Raw genomic sequence first — 15,404 nt, 5'->3', positions numbered from 1 at the left:
GTCTGTCTGTCTCTCTCTCTCTCTGAAATCAATAAAATATATTTTTAAAAAGAATGAATGTGCATCATAGTCAGCCAAAAGTCGACCATCACGGGCAGATGAAAATCTGAAATCTAATAATGCATAGGGCAGTGCCCTTTATGGAAAATGTATGATGCACTGCACTATCTAAATTTTAAATGATAAAAGAAATACAGCAACAGACAGGATAAAATCATAAACAAAAGAGAGAACTACAGTTCCCAGTAGAGCCTTTCTGCTGAAAGTACCATTGCACGGCAAACATCTTTTTCAGCGAAGGAATAAAGTCCATTGCTTCCAGATTCTTATGCCTCTCTGAAGCCTAAGGAGATTTCTCCATTGTCATTAAACCAAGCTTGCTTTAAATCTGGCAACTAAAGGGCCCCTATGTTAGATGACCTTTCTCTGACCTCCACTGAAGCCTGCATGGTCCCCAAACAGGCCAGCACACATCTGACAGCTGTGGGCGCCAGTTTCTCACTGACACATGCCTTTTCACGTCTGGGAGCAGAGTTGGCTGTCCTCTCACACAGCCATGCCCTCTAGATGCCCTTGCTCTGATGAACTCCCCCCTATGCTAAACGCACGAGTCATCGGGGCCCTCGCTGGCCTCTCCTTCTGACATTCTCCCCTCCAGATGACTGCGTGAGTCAGGAGGTGTCCTCTTATGAAGCCGTGGTTCCAGGCCAGCCTCTTTTAGCAGTCGTGACTGAGTGAGAACATGCTGTGCTCAGCCTGTTGGCTCCACTCTTGGGAGCACAAAGTATGTGTTATAACAACAAGCCCAAGAATCCTGACCACACTCTTCCCTATCTCCAGATCTGTAATGAGAACATTTGAAGTAAATGCATACAATCAGGAAACAGGGCTGAAAGTCACACAGGAACAGAGTTGCTGATTGTGACCCCGAGACACAAGCCTTTTGCTCTTTGAATCCAGACCTCACATGTTTTGAAAGAAAAACAACAGCCAGAAGATGGGAAAAACAGATCATGTTTATGAGACCAGCCTGCAGTCCTTGCCACACTCAAGAGTTTGGGTTTTCATCCGGCGAAGAAACCAGCTATCCTTTCTTCAATGTTCATCGGAACACTTACCCAGCTTCTGTCAGTGTGACTCTTCAGCTTTAGGATCATTATCTTGAAATCTTCTAAACCAGCAAGTCCATATAATGTCATTTTAAACATGGTAGTTAGAGAAAAGTACTAGATATTTGCCAAAATAATGCAATGAAAGAGTAAGGAAGAAACACTGAATTAAACATAAAAGATCCCCCACCCCCGTTTGGTTTAATACTTTGCAATACCTTGAGTAACCTTAGTTTCCCCAAAACAGTCCATTTATTTATTTTTTATTTTTTGAAAACAGTCCATTTAAAGAATCATGCAGGTGGGTGTTTCAAGTAGCAAATCGAAGGAGAAGGAGAAGGAGAAGGAGAAGGAGAAGGAGAAGGAGAAGGAGAAGGAGAAGGAGAAGGAGAAGGAGGAGGAGAAGAAGGAGGAGAAGGAGAAGGAGAAGGAGAAGGAGAAGGAGAAGGAGAAGGAGAAGGAGAAGGAGAAGGAGAAGGAGAAGGAGGAGAAGGAGAAGGACTGACCACATCCTATTTTTCATGATTTGACATCTGTAAGTTGTGACAAGGACAGCACATCCATCCCCCTGGCTTAAGTGTAGGACAGAGTCCATGGACCGTGCCCTGTTTTGCAGGTAGCCACCCTCATGAGCATCCTTCCCCAATCCTGGCTGACGAAGAAACTTCAGGTGAAAACCCAACAACACTACACCCTATGACTGGGAACCCCTGGGTCATGCTTATTTACAATTGCCCAAGTGGTGAGTCAGAGCGTGGTGTCCAACCCAGATAAAAGGTACAGAGCAGCAGCGGGAATTCAGCACGACCCAGAACCAGGAACACACACTTCCCTGCTTGGGTGTCTACACTGGGTTAATTCCCCACATACTACAATCATGTAAGCGTTAACAGAAAACATGCTGTATTCACAGAGCACGTCTATTCCTGCGAGTGCGCCAGTGTTTAATTATTGCTAAAGTCATTTGGGGTTTTTGACACAGATTCTATTTTAGTAAGATAAACTCAGCATAACCCAGTGTTGCCAAAAATGAATTCCTAAGGTAGATGACTAAAATAAACTGGTAATAAATATTGGCTTTTGGAACGGGGAGTATAGCTCTGTAATGTAGACATAGCATTAATGACTCATTTTCAAATAACGGTCTCTCCCAAGGATTATTGGTAGGAGGGGCCAGGGAAAAAAAGAAGTTTCTCTCTCTCTCTCTCTCTCAATCTCTCTCTCTCTCAACAGAATGGAAGAGAACTATGAATCTGCCAGGCAAGGATGTTCTTATGTCTAGGTTGCCATCAGAGATACAGCCCCTGGAGTGGGACAGGGGTCAACTTGGACAGGCTGCATTGAGTCAGAAATAGCCATGGAAAGAAACCACTCTAGGGCTTGAGGCAGTTGATTCGGGGTCTGTTTTCTCTCATTCCCCTGGAGGCAGTACGCACTGCCCGGTCCAACCAGGGCATCTCATGTGGCAGGAATTACCTTGTCAGTCACAGTGGGCGCGGCCACGTGCCTTTGCTGCTTGAAATTAGTGGACTCTTTCAGGCCACCTTTACTCTCTAAAGTCAAATTCTGAACGCGTGGCCCACTTGGCTGAGCCTTACAACTTCTCAGATGCACCAGAAGGCTCTGGGGAGCAAAGGTCCGGCTACAGTTTGGGCAGGGCTCAAGCTGAGCTTCACTTGGCCCCTCGTCAGGTACCAGGGGCTGAGGCTTCTTCTGTGGGAATGGCCGGCGGAGCTCCCTGGGGAGCCGGTCATTTTCTGTTTTCCACTTTTCCAGGCATTTGGGCTCATGAATAGGAAGGGAGAGGGAGCCAAATTCCCTGCCACAAATGTAGCAGATGAGAGTCCTTGGTCGAGCTGGGATGCCACCAGAAGTTTTCCTAAGACCAGGCAGGTCATTAGAATTGTTGCTGTTTGGTTCTCTGGGCCCACCACCCTTGGGCTTGCAACTTCTCTGGTGAACAAGAAGACGGTCTGGCAAGAATGTGCGGCCACAGGACTCGCAGGGCAGCAGCTGGGCCTGAGAACTCTGGAACGCTGCCTCGTTCATTGCCTGAAGAATGTCGGACCCACTGCCGCCGCCCAGGGGCTGTGGTTTGGAGGGTTCTGGCCTCCGCTGGTGCTTGGGCAACTTGCTGTTTTCAATTCGCCACTTCTCCAAGCACTGGGGCTCATGAATGGCGAGTGATTGGGACCCAAATTCTCGGCCACAGATATAGCATATGCGGAATCCGGGCCTGCGGGACGGGATCACGGGTGGGCTAGGCTGGCTTTCCGACATAATTCTCTTACCGGACCGTTTTGAGAGGATCACAGTTCCAGGCCTAGTTTTCTGAGGGTTTGTCTTTATGTTTTCAGCAGGATTGACTTGCTCTGTTTCTGGCAAAAGGCTAGAAGAGGAGTCATGAGACAGAACAGCGTGGTTGATAAGGAAGGTAGGTTCTTTAGAGCGATGGAAAGTTTGTTGCAAGTTTTTGGAAACCCTTTTCTCCTTTCCTCTTTCCATTAACAAATAAATCTTTCTCTAGTCCTTGCTCTGATTTCAGACCAGTTTCATTTGAGGCTTCTTCTTAGAGCAAAGGGTAGTCAGGTTGGCTCTCCTGGGGTTCCACATTGTAGCCAGTACCTTAGCCCTTCAGGCCAGGACTCAGAGGTTCATTGAGGGGCAGCAGCCTGGCAAAGTCCCCATTGAACGCCCCGTGCCTCCGAGATCTGTGGGAGAAACAAATCCAGAGTTATCACACACACACACACACACATACACACACACACACACACACACACACACATCTGTTAGATTAAAGTCATAAAGAGCAGAATTTTTTTGTTTTGATTAGTATCCTCTCTCTGACTAGCACAGCAACTAGCACATAGGATTTTTCAGTGTTCAAATAAAGTTTAAGAAAATTTCCATTGTGAATTGCACTGTCACTGTGTTGAAACTAGTATTCTGCCCAAAGAAAGATTGATATTTACTGTTCCTCATAGACACACCTGACACAAACCATCAGAGGCACCGTGCTGAGGTTGTAAGAGAGAGAACCGAGAACTGTGAACATCAGATAATGAAACCACAGGTCACCTGAGAAGACCTCCTCCCACTGCCTGAGGGAGTCTGGACATTTCAGTGCCAGGATCCCTTTGACAGGGCCTGAAGCCTATGGACCTCTTTTTAGAATAATAATTTTAAAAGCAAAAAATAATATTCTTACGATGACAAGTAAAACTAATTTTATGGAAATAATTTATCAGATATTTTTACTTGCTATATATATTTTATTTGAAATATAGTAGTGTGCCAGACTTCTTGAGTGTCTGAGGGTCTGAGGTTAAAAACTCCTACAGAAGAAGTAATTCAACAGTGAATATCATGAGAATATTATGAAATATTATGAAAACTTTCAGAGGGAGTGTAAATGTCTTATAATCTACCAGGTATCCACTTTTCTTTATTATGGGAATGGAGTATTAATAAATTGTGGCCATGACTGTCAAACCAAGAATGCAACTCAGGCCTGTCCTCTTCCTGGTGGGATATGTACAGATCTTCCCTGGGGTGAAGAAGCTCAGACTGTGTGTGATGGCCTTTTATAGCCGTTATGCTCGCTACCCTATTTTCTTTCTATCTATCTATCTATCTATCTATCTATCTATCTATCTATCTATCATCTATCTTCCAAATATTTTTTATAAAAACACAGCCAATGGTTTTCCCCCAGCAAAGCAGAAGACAGCCGAAACCGGTTTGGCTCAGTGGATAGACCGTCGGCCTGCGGACTGAAAGGTCCCAGGTTCGATTCTGGTCAAGGGCATGTACCTGGGTTGCGGGCACATCCCCAGTAGGAGATGTGCAGGAGGCAGCTGATCGATGATTCGCTCTCATCGATGTTTCTAACTCTCTATCTCTCTCCCTTCCTCTCTGTAAAAAATCAATAAAATATATTTTAAAAAAAAAAAAGCAGAAGACAGAGCTGATAAGATCTCATTATGGGCAGAGCCTAGGAGTTGTTACCTTGGGGAAAGGGATGAGACAATGTTACCCAGGGTTTACAATCTAGCCCCAAGAAAGATTATTTTCCAGAAGTCTTAGGATCATCTTCACTTCCTGAAGGATGACTTGGATCTGAATTAGAAGCTTTGTAGCATCCGTTCCCAATCACAGACACTGACCATGGCAGACGTGAGTTCAGGCAGAGCGAGGATGGCAGTGCTATCAATATCAGAATTCTGTTTGGGCTTTGTGCTCGATAAAGGACCAAAGGAGCTGTGAGATCTGTGCCCAGTTCCTGTATTTTGGTGCCAAGAAAGGTCTGAATATTTGCAGTTAAAACTATCAAATTAGGTCTGGCACAGAAAAGGGAACTATTTTTCATTTTGACAGATCTTAAGACAGTGATATTAACACATGTGACAAAAGAATGTGTTGGCCCCAGAGTGATCAGCACAGAAAGTGAAGCTTAGAGAAACAAAATGTATCACTTGATCAGCACCATCCAAAGGAGAACGTGAATCTAGAGAACACAAAGAATCCGGTAAAATTGTTTTATCAGCAAATGGGTGAAATAATACCCCAAACCACTCTGCTTTGTTGCTTTTGCTTCTTTTTTAAAAAAAATATATTTTATTGATTTTTTACAGAGAGGAAGGGAGAGGGATAGAGAGCTAGAAACATCGATGAGAGAGAAACATCAATCAGCCGCCTCCTGCACACTCCCCACTGGGGATGTGCCCGCAACCAAGGTACATGCCCCTGACCGGAATCGAACCTGGGACTCTTGAGTCCACAGGCCGACACTCTATCCATTGAGCCAAACCAGTCAGGGATGCTTTTGTTTCTTGTTCACCGAGATCTCCTCTTTTAGTTTCCCATTTTCCTTGGTACCAGAAATTTTCATACACCAAATGTAATTAAGAAGGCTCTGGCTGGGTAGCTGAGTTGGTTAAATCATTGTCCCGATAAGCCAAGGTTGCAGGTTCAATCCCCAGTCAGGGCACATACAAGAGTCAACCAAGGAATGCATAAATAAGTGAAGCAACAAATTAGTGCAGCAACAAATTAGTTCTCTCTCTCTCTCTCACAGTTCCCAGATTAGAATAGTGCGAAAGCCCCATGACTTGCCCCAACAACTCCTCATTCCCCTTATGATAACAGAACTAATATTTATTGAATGCCAACTATGCATCAAATATTGTGCTAATTTTTATATATATAATTTAATTCTCAAATGATTATGAGGCAGGTATTATTATTTCAATTTTATAAACAAAGAAACTGTGACTCAGATAAGATGAACAACTTGCCCAAGACAGTCAGTTTCTAAATGACAGAGCAGGGAATCCATTCCAGCTCCCTTTGGCTCCAGTATTCAGCTCTTTCCATTATTCATTCTGCCTAAAATTCTGCCGGCAAAGCTTCTTCTCTTTCATTTCTGTCCCTGTTTTAATGGATGATTCATAGGCCCCGTGGAAAGGTACCGAAGCCCCCACCAGCCTTTAGGAGAAGGAAGAGGCAAAAGGGAGGAGGGGAATAAGGCATGGAGGAAGAGAAACCTCTGTGATGGAAAAAGCAGGAGAGACTGACTGGGGCTACGGAAGACAGGTTTTTCCCTTAAGGGACAGGGATCATTTCTTTTGCTGTAAGTGGTTTTCTAGATGAAGCTTTCCCCTGCAAGGTGGGCAATGCACATCCTTTTCCTGATCTCATCAACATTCTTCAGAGGAATGACCTACTGACCAGGGCGGGGATGGATGTGGGGGAACTGGGTGCTATAACGGGTGCAGGGGGAAAGCGAAGGCCGCCTGAAGGGGCCAGATGGTATTCAGTTTGCAGCCACCTCAGCACTTTGATGAGGAATGGATCTTTATTTTTGCAGGTGTGTGTGCACTGCAAATATTTTCTCTGAAGCACACATCAGCATCATAAAATTCCCAACCGAATCTTCACCTCTTCTTTTTGTATCATCTCTTTCTCCCTCCAATGTCCTCCTGAAATTTGCTTTATTGTGATTAAAGGCAACAAATTATTAAAGATGAGGTAGCTGGACGCGAGTGAAATTCTTGGAAACTGAAAACTTTATGAAGTGGCTGCCAATGCTTCTGACAAGGCACGGCCTGGTCAGCTGCTCTGCCCTATAAGTTTGTTCTAAAAGCAAAAACACGCTGGAAGTACTAAATGCATATACGCACATTACTTAAGAAACTGGCCTGTCACCAGACACATTGTAAATAAAAGTTGCTAGTTTATAAAGAGAACCACTTTGCAAAGCCAGCTAGTTTCACCCCGGGCGTCCATGGAGAAAAGTTCACTCCAATTGGCCTGACACATAGGAGATTTAAAGACTGTTTTGGAAGGCCATGTTTTATCAATATGATGCCATTTTTCCATGCCCTTTGGGGTTCATCAGAAGGGAGAGACAAACTCACAAGGATAAATACAATAACCTTGGAAATGCAAAACCCATCTTGGCTTTAGAAGGTGCTCCTCTATAAAAGAGGGAAAAGAACACAACCAAAGTGATTAAATCTCTTTTTTAAAAAATTTAGTCCTTAGGAACAAAATAAATATGTGATACATGAGCCCTTCCCTGTTTTAGTATAGAATCCAAATTCTTTAAATGGACAAATGAATAAATAAGAAACATGGAGTTGGGGCTAATGCTTACTTTTAGCAAAATTGTAAAATAGAGGAGGCTTGTCCTTAATATCCTCGGTCCACCTTGTTCCCCAGCTTCTACTCTCCCCTGCCCAGTGCCCTCACATACTATTTGGTCTCCCTTACCTATGAAATCTCACTTTCAGAAAGGAGCTGACAGACTTATTCACATCAAGGTTTATGATTGATGAGGTAATATCCCTCCCAGAGCCTGGCAGAAACAGCTAGTTCCTTACCAGTAGTTATTTTGCCCAACTCACTCAAATTAAGAGCGCACCAATTTTTAGCTGGACACACAAATTCCCAGCTACAACTCTAGAGGCTCCTTTGTAGCTAGTGAAGTATTGTGTGTGGCTTGTAAGAACTCTTCTTAGAATGCAGGGGTATAACTTGTTCCTCTTCCCTATGTTCATACTGATGCTTAGAACATGGATGTGATGGCTGGCATCTAGCAGCCATATAGGACCAGGTTATATTCATGTGACCTCGACAAGGCAGAGCAGAGACCTGGATGGACTTGAATATCTGATAATGTTGGAGCCACCATACAAGTAACTCCCTTGGGCTTTATGTGCATAAAGAAATAAATATTTATTGTATTTTAGCCATTTTTTAAGAGTCTCATACATGAAAACCTAAGTCAATTGAGATATAGTTGTATTTTAAATAGTTGTCATTGATTTCACATAAAATGAATTCTAATAGTATTATTTCAAATTTTAGGATGTTTTTTGATGAAATAATTTTTTTTTGAGAAAGTGTATGTTTGGGGGCAAAATTGACTTATTAAATATGTACTTTTTTCTGAAAATCAGAAATAAAAAACTTGAAACTGGAAATACTGAACCAATGGTTCTTTAAAAATTGCAAGCCATCCTTTCTAGATTTTTTTGTTGGAACAAATTTGAATGGCATATTTTACTTCTGGAAAATGAAAACCTAGTTTTTCCCATGATGAGCTTTTGAAAGAGCAACGAGGCATCATTGTTGGGCCAGTTGTTCACTCACTGCCTCTATACTCAAAATGCCCTTTTCTGTGTTCAGCTCTGTGATGCTGTCACTGGGACTCTGCATACCCCATTTCTGCTTTGTCCGCTGACCCTGAGTTATGTTCTGCCAACAGTGGAAATGAAGGGAGAATGCAAGGTTGGAGGACAAAGAGAGGACTTGCTCCTTTCTAAAGGCTCCCTGTCTGCTTGTGCTTCTTGTGACGTCACCCCACCAACACTGCATCCCAGCAGAAGCAGTTCTTTCCTGTAGTCTACAGTTTTGCAATCCTTGCAAACCAGATTCACTCCTCTCCCTGACCAGATAACACCACCAGTCAGTCTGTGCCTCTCTTTGAAGACCTGACTTACAGCTCCATAAGGCACTTCTTCTAAGTTTCTATAATTCAAACCTTTTCCCTTTGATACTTCACCCTAGGAATGGTGGTTGTCACCTCCTTTATATAGCGGTGTTCTCTTTTATTCTGCTAGTTACTAGGTAACAACTTCATTTCTGGCTAACAAATCTTTATTTTAAATTCTCTTTAAATAAGTGTATGAATTCTGTCTCCTGGCTAACATAACTACCCTGAGACTATAAATAATAAAAATATGTGATATTCATGCTGTGCATTACCTTACTATTGCAATAAATATAAACTCAAATAAATGATTTCATAGAATCTTAGAAAATAATATGGAACTTATCTTAACATTCAACCCTCAACCTATTCAGACACTGAAAGCATATTTTTGTAATTTTTATACCATCATCATGCTTCAGAGCTAGAAAATGCTGCTCTCTCACTTGTGACTGAACTAAATCTTAAGAGGAAACCTGCCATTTGGAGCATATTCACATTTTCCTTAATTTCATATGACACTTCTGCTGCTGACTGCCCAGTCATAAGGCCACCACTGCCACAGGGGATGTCAACATAAAGGGATCACATTCATAAGTTGAGTGACCAGGAAGTGTTGAGGGGAGCTGGCTCAGCTCACTCTAGCTGGTTCTCTGCACTCCCACATGGGCAATGGCATGAGCAGTCCTCAGTGATTCTGATGTGAATGGGCAAAAGGCCAGGTGAGAGCAACTGGGAATTGAAGATGTTATGGCTTTGAAAAGACAGGAGCGGCATCTGAAAGGTAAATAATGGAAACACTTTGGCCTGAAGCTTATGGCTTCCAGGGAATATGGCTGTCCATACCTGCATTTCTATGCTAATCATGAACAATGAGAAATTTCCCTTTTCTTGTCTCTCTTTCATTGCAAAGAATTTTAAATCAACAAATAAGTTCCTTCACTTTCATTCAACCTAACTGTCAGGTATAGACATGAGTCTATAGTGCTAGGAAAGCTATGGAAATGGAAAATAGGAGAAGGGCACACTTTACCCTTCTAAGTAGAGCCTTCTGCAAGGACATTGTAAGATGCTGAGGCTCAAAATACCACTCCATGACAGCAATTGTTAGATTAAGCCTGTAATTTTCACTCTATATTAAGTATCCAAATCACAGACTACTCAAAAATCATGAATGCCACACAGGTGTGACCATGTAATTGTAACACAGACATTTGGCGTGGTAGAGAACTAGTTACTGAAAGCATCTGAATCATCAGAGTAGAGGCCTGTAATGTACAGAAATTCAAAGAATAGACAGAAAAAGTGAGGGAGTCTGGCCATTAAACAATAAACAAGTCTACATATCATATTTTCTGATATTTTGGATAGTTCTATTCCAATAACAGAGCTCTATTCCAAATAACTCTCAAGACTTTAAAGCAGTGGTTCATAGGCCAAATCTGGCCCATCGCTATGTTCTTTTTGGCCTGCATAGAGCTTAAAATGTTTGGATTAACTTCCATTATATTAAAATTGGGAGATGTCATACAAAATCTAGATTTTTGGTTTCCTTTGAAGAAGTGGAAAGTCTGGCTATCCAGAGCCCACATTCCAATGTGGCAACATCCAACATAAGCCGATACTGAGTAAGGACTGTGCCTATAGGTCAAGCGGCCAGACTTCACTCTTCCAAAGTTTCTCATCAGCCCCTTGACCCATGGCTTTATAGTTCATGCTTGATTCTCAAAGATATATGAGTTTGTGACCATTTGCAATATTTGCTTTAAAATGTCCCTTTCCCCCATTTTTCTCCTCAATTCAATATTTGAAAATCACTTTAAGGAGCACTTGTCCTCAGGAAACTGGGAATCTAGTTGAAGTCTTTTCTATGGAAGATAGTTTCTAAGAGAACGAAATATGTGTTGGTAAAAATTCAGAAAGGAAACTTCCTGATAAAGTATAATGAGGTTGAAATACTTGATTCTAGGAGGGAGGGAAGTATCTAAGGGGAAAAGAAGGAACCAGTGTCCTGAGAAGGAATTTTCATACATTATTAGAGGGTCATAGGAAATGATGCATTTAATATCAGAGTAAAAAAAAAAAAATTAAGCAGCCAGTGTTTAGATCAGCCACAGGAGAGATGGTGGGGAAAAAGTAAAAGGAAAAGAAAAGTAAAACCGACAGGCAAGAAATGTGTTTGGAGACCATCTGAACTTGTTGGAGACACCCCCATAATTATTTAGTTATCCGATAATATAATAAGAACAACTCTTCTGGTTAAGACAATGGTCCTTGATTTATCATTAAGTGAATCTCCAGATGAAGAATGTTGGATTTATTTGTCTAAAGAAAGGATCTGTCAATAAAAAGAACCATAACTAGGCTATTAACGATATACTGTTGACTTTCCAAGAATTGGGCTATAAATACTTCATAAGAGAATTATACTTTCTTGTAGAAATTACAGAATTTGGTGCATTTTTTCTTTTGCCAAACTGACCATTTTGTTAGATACCACTGATATATAAATTCAAAGTGCAAATGTGTAAGAAGAGCACAATAGTTCCTTCTCAACCTCGAATGTGATATCTGCTATCCACCAACTGTCTAAAATTGATGCATTATGATGAAAAAATAGTGGAGGAAAATGACAGATACCCTGTTTTAGTATTAAATTTTTAAAAGTTGCAAATAGATCTGTGTTTACTAGCCCCCATCATGTGATCCTGCTTGCTCAAAGCTCCCATGTCTTCACGCTCATGATTTATTGTCTCAGAGTGCTAACTCAGTGCAATGTCTTTGGCATGGACTTCCAAGCCACAGAGTGATAGTATCGGGAGTGTAGTCATCGGACTAGTGTGTCCAGGTGGAAATAAACAATGAAGAATACAGCTGCCTTTGAAGAGAGCGTTTTGGCCAGGATACTTGGCACACGGTAGATGGGCTTTGCTGTATCCTGGAGGAACCTTTTATTAACCACATCACCCACTTACCCCACAACAGCCTCAAAATTGTACCTTAGCGCTCTCCACCTCCAGGAGGTCGGTACCTCCCAGAGCCTGGCTAGCACTTAAATGGATCGTCATTACAGTTCATTACAGACATCAACACCCTTTGTTAATAACGCTTTCTCCACCCAAAGCTGTTTCTGAGGCAAGTCCCTGGGAAGAAAGTCAAAAACGGGGCCGAGCCCATGAGGCAGGCTGGCTTTCTGCTGTGTGTTATGAATGTGCCTCTGTTTTCTGATATGCTCAGCATGACTCCCCTGGTACTGACTCTGGAGACTTGGAGGTTCATGGACAAGCTGAAGGCTGTTTCTAAACAGGGGCTTTTTATTGCTGCTCTCCCTACCTCTCTCATCTTCCTATATAAATGTCATCAAAAATCTATTGTCATTCCTACATCTCATGCACAAGGCCCTCTTTCACAGGCCAGAGGGTTTAACCTCTCTGATGGCTCAGAATTCTCCATACTGCAACCTTTCATTGCTCAGAAGTCTTGCATGGGAAAAAGCATACATGCTGGAGAAAACCACTAAAAGGAATCTCCTGGTGCAACTCATTAATTCTCCATGTCCCCACTGCCCAAGCCAAACATGAAGTGTGGGAACAGCTCCTTATTTGCAAAGCTCATAGTTTTTTGTGGTTTAACATTTACTGAACGCCTCCTTCCACCCTATACTCAATAACTATCAAATAGCTAGGAAGTCAGTGAGAGTATCAATGGCTTCGTTCTGTTTTTCCTTAGTAAACAGAAAAGAAGATCCCTGTGTTTTTTAAGTTATACCTAGGATCAGGAAGATTGGGATATTTGATTAGAAGAATTCAATTTAAAGTTAACTCTGTGGATGCTCATTTTTTCTCTTTCTTGTGTTTTCAACAGACTCTTATTCCACCGCTGTGTTCCCTTTCAATTTGTTTCATTGTGTCTGTTATCTGGGTCTCCATTCCAAGTCCAGAAGTACAAGGTGCCATTAGGAAGGTGTGGCATCCTGTGGTTGACTCTACTGCTTATTTGCTCCGGAGGGATAAGGCAATGCCAACCAGCTTACCTCTAAAAATGTGTGGCTTATATTTTAACTCCGTTAAATTCTGGAGAAAGAAAGCAAGATAAGAAGCGATATAGCCCATCTTTATCTTGTAATTTGATATGGCAGATGTCCACCATGGATTCCCCCAAGGCTAAAATCAAGGTATCTCCAGGCTGTGGTATCTTGCTACAGCAGTGCTAGAAAAGGCACACACCAGCAGAAAGGGAGCAGCGTTGTGAATACAGCCCTCTGCCAAAGTGTTGCTCAGCTAGTCTGCCGTGCTGTGCCCAGAATCTTTTTTTTTTTTTAAAGATTTATTTTTTACTCTTTTAAAAATATATTTTATTGATTTTTACAGAGAGGAAGGGAGAGGAATAGAGAGTTAGAAACATCAATGAGAGAGAAGCATCGATCAGCTGCCTCCTGCACACTCCTCACTGTGGATGTGCCCGCAACCAAGGTGCATGCCCTTGACCAGAATCGAACCTGGGACCCTTCAGTCCCCAGGCCGACACTCTATCCAGTGAGCCAAACTGGCTAGGGCTGTGCCCAGAATCTTAATAGTTGGCTCACAGTCACCCAGCTCTAGATTCCATTGGAAACACCATGGGGGTTGGGAGTGGGGGGCGTGCCATTCCAGGGGCCTTGCTGAGATGCCCCAGTCAGCCCTCTAGAATGAGAATTTCAATTCACTCTATAGCAACAAAAGCATAAATGTTCACCTAACATTATATAGTGGGGTCCAGTATCTCTCTCTAGCTCTGGTGGGAACCCTCACCCAGTGTGAGTAAGGAAATAATCCCCTCAGATTCTGCATTCTTTCAGTGTAGTCTATGCATCTTTGCTGTCCACACTTCAAGTATGTTCTCCTTTACCTCTCTGACTGTATTCTTTGCTGCTGCATTTGCATATTTGCATCAGGTAGAGTCTTTATTGACTAGTTTCTTCAGAAACTTGACTTGAATATACTCCGTTCCTGGCTAACAAACTACATTTCTTGTTAATGAGAGTGCTGTATGCACAACAACATTTTCCTTCTCTCCTTTCAGCAGTTTTCTCAGGACTGCTCCCAGTCTCCTCTGATTGGAGGTGGATAGTTAAACCCTTCCTAAGTGGAAAGGGTCACTTCCAGTTTGGATTCTGAGCTGAGAAGACATTTCCATTCCGTAGAGTCATTTCCTACTTGGAAGTGTAGGGTATCAGAACATGCCACTTTGGCATAAGGAGTACTTTGAGCTGAAGGCAACTGAGAAAAAACAGACACAGAAAAGCTCTCTGCCCTCCCTCTATTTGCCTAAAAGCAGGACAAACATTTGTAAAGGTGTCTCCCTTTCCCAAACCAGGAAGGGCAGAATTCACCAGGAGACAACTCTAGATTCGTTACCGTCCACAGACAGGCACTGAGAAGAACCTATATAACAGCAATACTTAATAGCCTTTATCTTCTCTAAGTTTTGCCCATATACTCACCTTCCCAGTTTGCTGCCCCTAAAAGCCTAACTCCCTTTTTCTTTGTCTTGTCGCTTCTCCACAAATTTATGGTTCTTTGTTAAGATGCTATTTAAACCCCAAATTCTTACCACCCTTTGAGTTACTCATTACTGAGTCCTCCCATGTGTATGCACAATGCCCTTGTTAATAAAACTTGCTTGTTTTTCTCTTGTTAATCTATCTTTTGTCAGTTTATTTCACAAGTCCAGTCACTGAGCCAAAGAGGGTAGAGAAATTTTTTTCCTCCCCTACAGAGTTTTAGAATAAAAAGGATCCCCTGCCCTGACTGGTTTGACTCAGTGGATAGAGCGTTGGCCTGCAGATTCAAGGGTCCCGGGTTCGATTCTGATCAAGGGCATGTACCTTGGTTGCAGGCACATCCCCAGTAGGGAGTGTGCAGAAGGCAGCTGATCGATGTTTCTCTCTCATTGATGTTTCTTACTCTCTGTCCTTCTCCATTCCTCTCTGTAAAAAATCAATAAAATGTATATATTTTTTAAAAAGGATCCACAACATGCCACACCATGTCACTTTCTATATAACCCCATTAAATGGCATCAATAGTTCATGGACATTACTGGTTAGTCATCTCATATGCACTAAATAAGCAAAAAAATAAAATAAAATTTGGAATATACTATACAAATAGCATAATATTAGGGATGTTGACTAGAAAGAAGAGATAGGCTTCATTTAATACAGGGAGAGACTGAGTATTGTGTCCATAATTGAGTCATATTTAGAACTTCCCTATAGGTAGAAGAGAGTCAAAGGAAAAATTATTGTATCAACA

General features: G+C 42.1%; 1 protein-coding gene across 1 annotated transcript in view; it reads right to left on the bottom strand.

Annotated features, from left to right (window-relative positions):
* Positions 1–998: 998 nt before the first annotated feature.
* The window catches only part of ZNF474 (zinc finger protein 474), a 31,393-nt gene continuing 16,987 nt past the window's right edge, over positions 999–15,404 (bottom strand). The window contains exon 2 of the mRNA XM_036309669.1: positions 999–3,820. Coding sequence (XP_036165562.1) covers positions 2,568–3,614 — 1,047 coding nt within the window. The 5' untranslated portion in view covers positions 3,615–3,820 and the 3' untranslated portion in view covers positions 999–2,567. The remainder of the gene's footprint in view (positions 3,821–15,404) is intronic.

This window comes from Myotis myotis, unplaced genomic scaffold, assembly GCF_014108235.1.
Source record: "Myotis myotis isolate mMyoMyo1 unplaced genomic scaffold, mMyoMyo1.p scaffold_m19_p_5, whole genome shotgun sequence".
Taxonomy (NCBI): domain Eukaryota; kingdom Metazoa; phylum Chordata; class Mammalia; order Chiroptera; family Vespertilionidae; genus Myotis; species Myotis myotis.
Note: the sequence above shows the minus strand (reverse complement) of the source record. Positions and strands in the feature narration are given on the sequence as shown.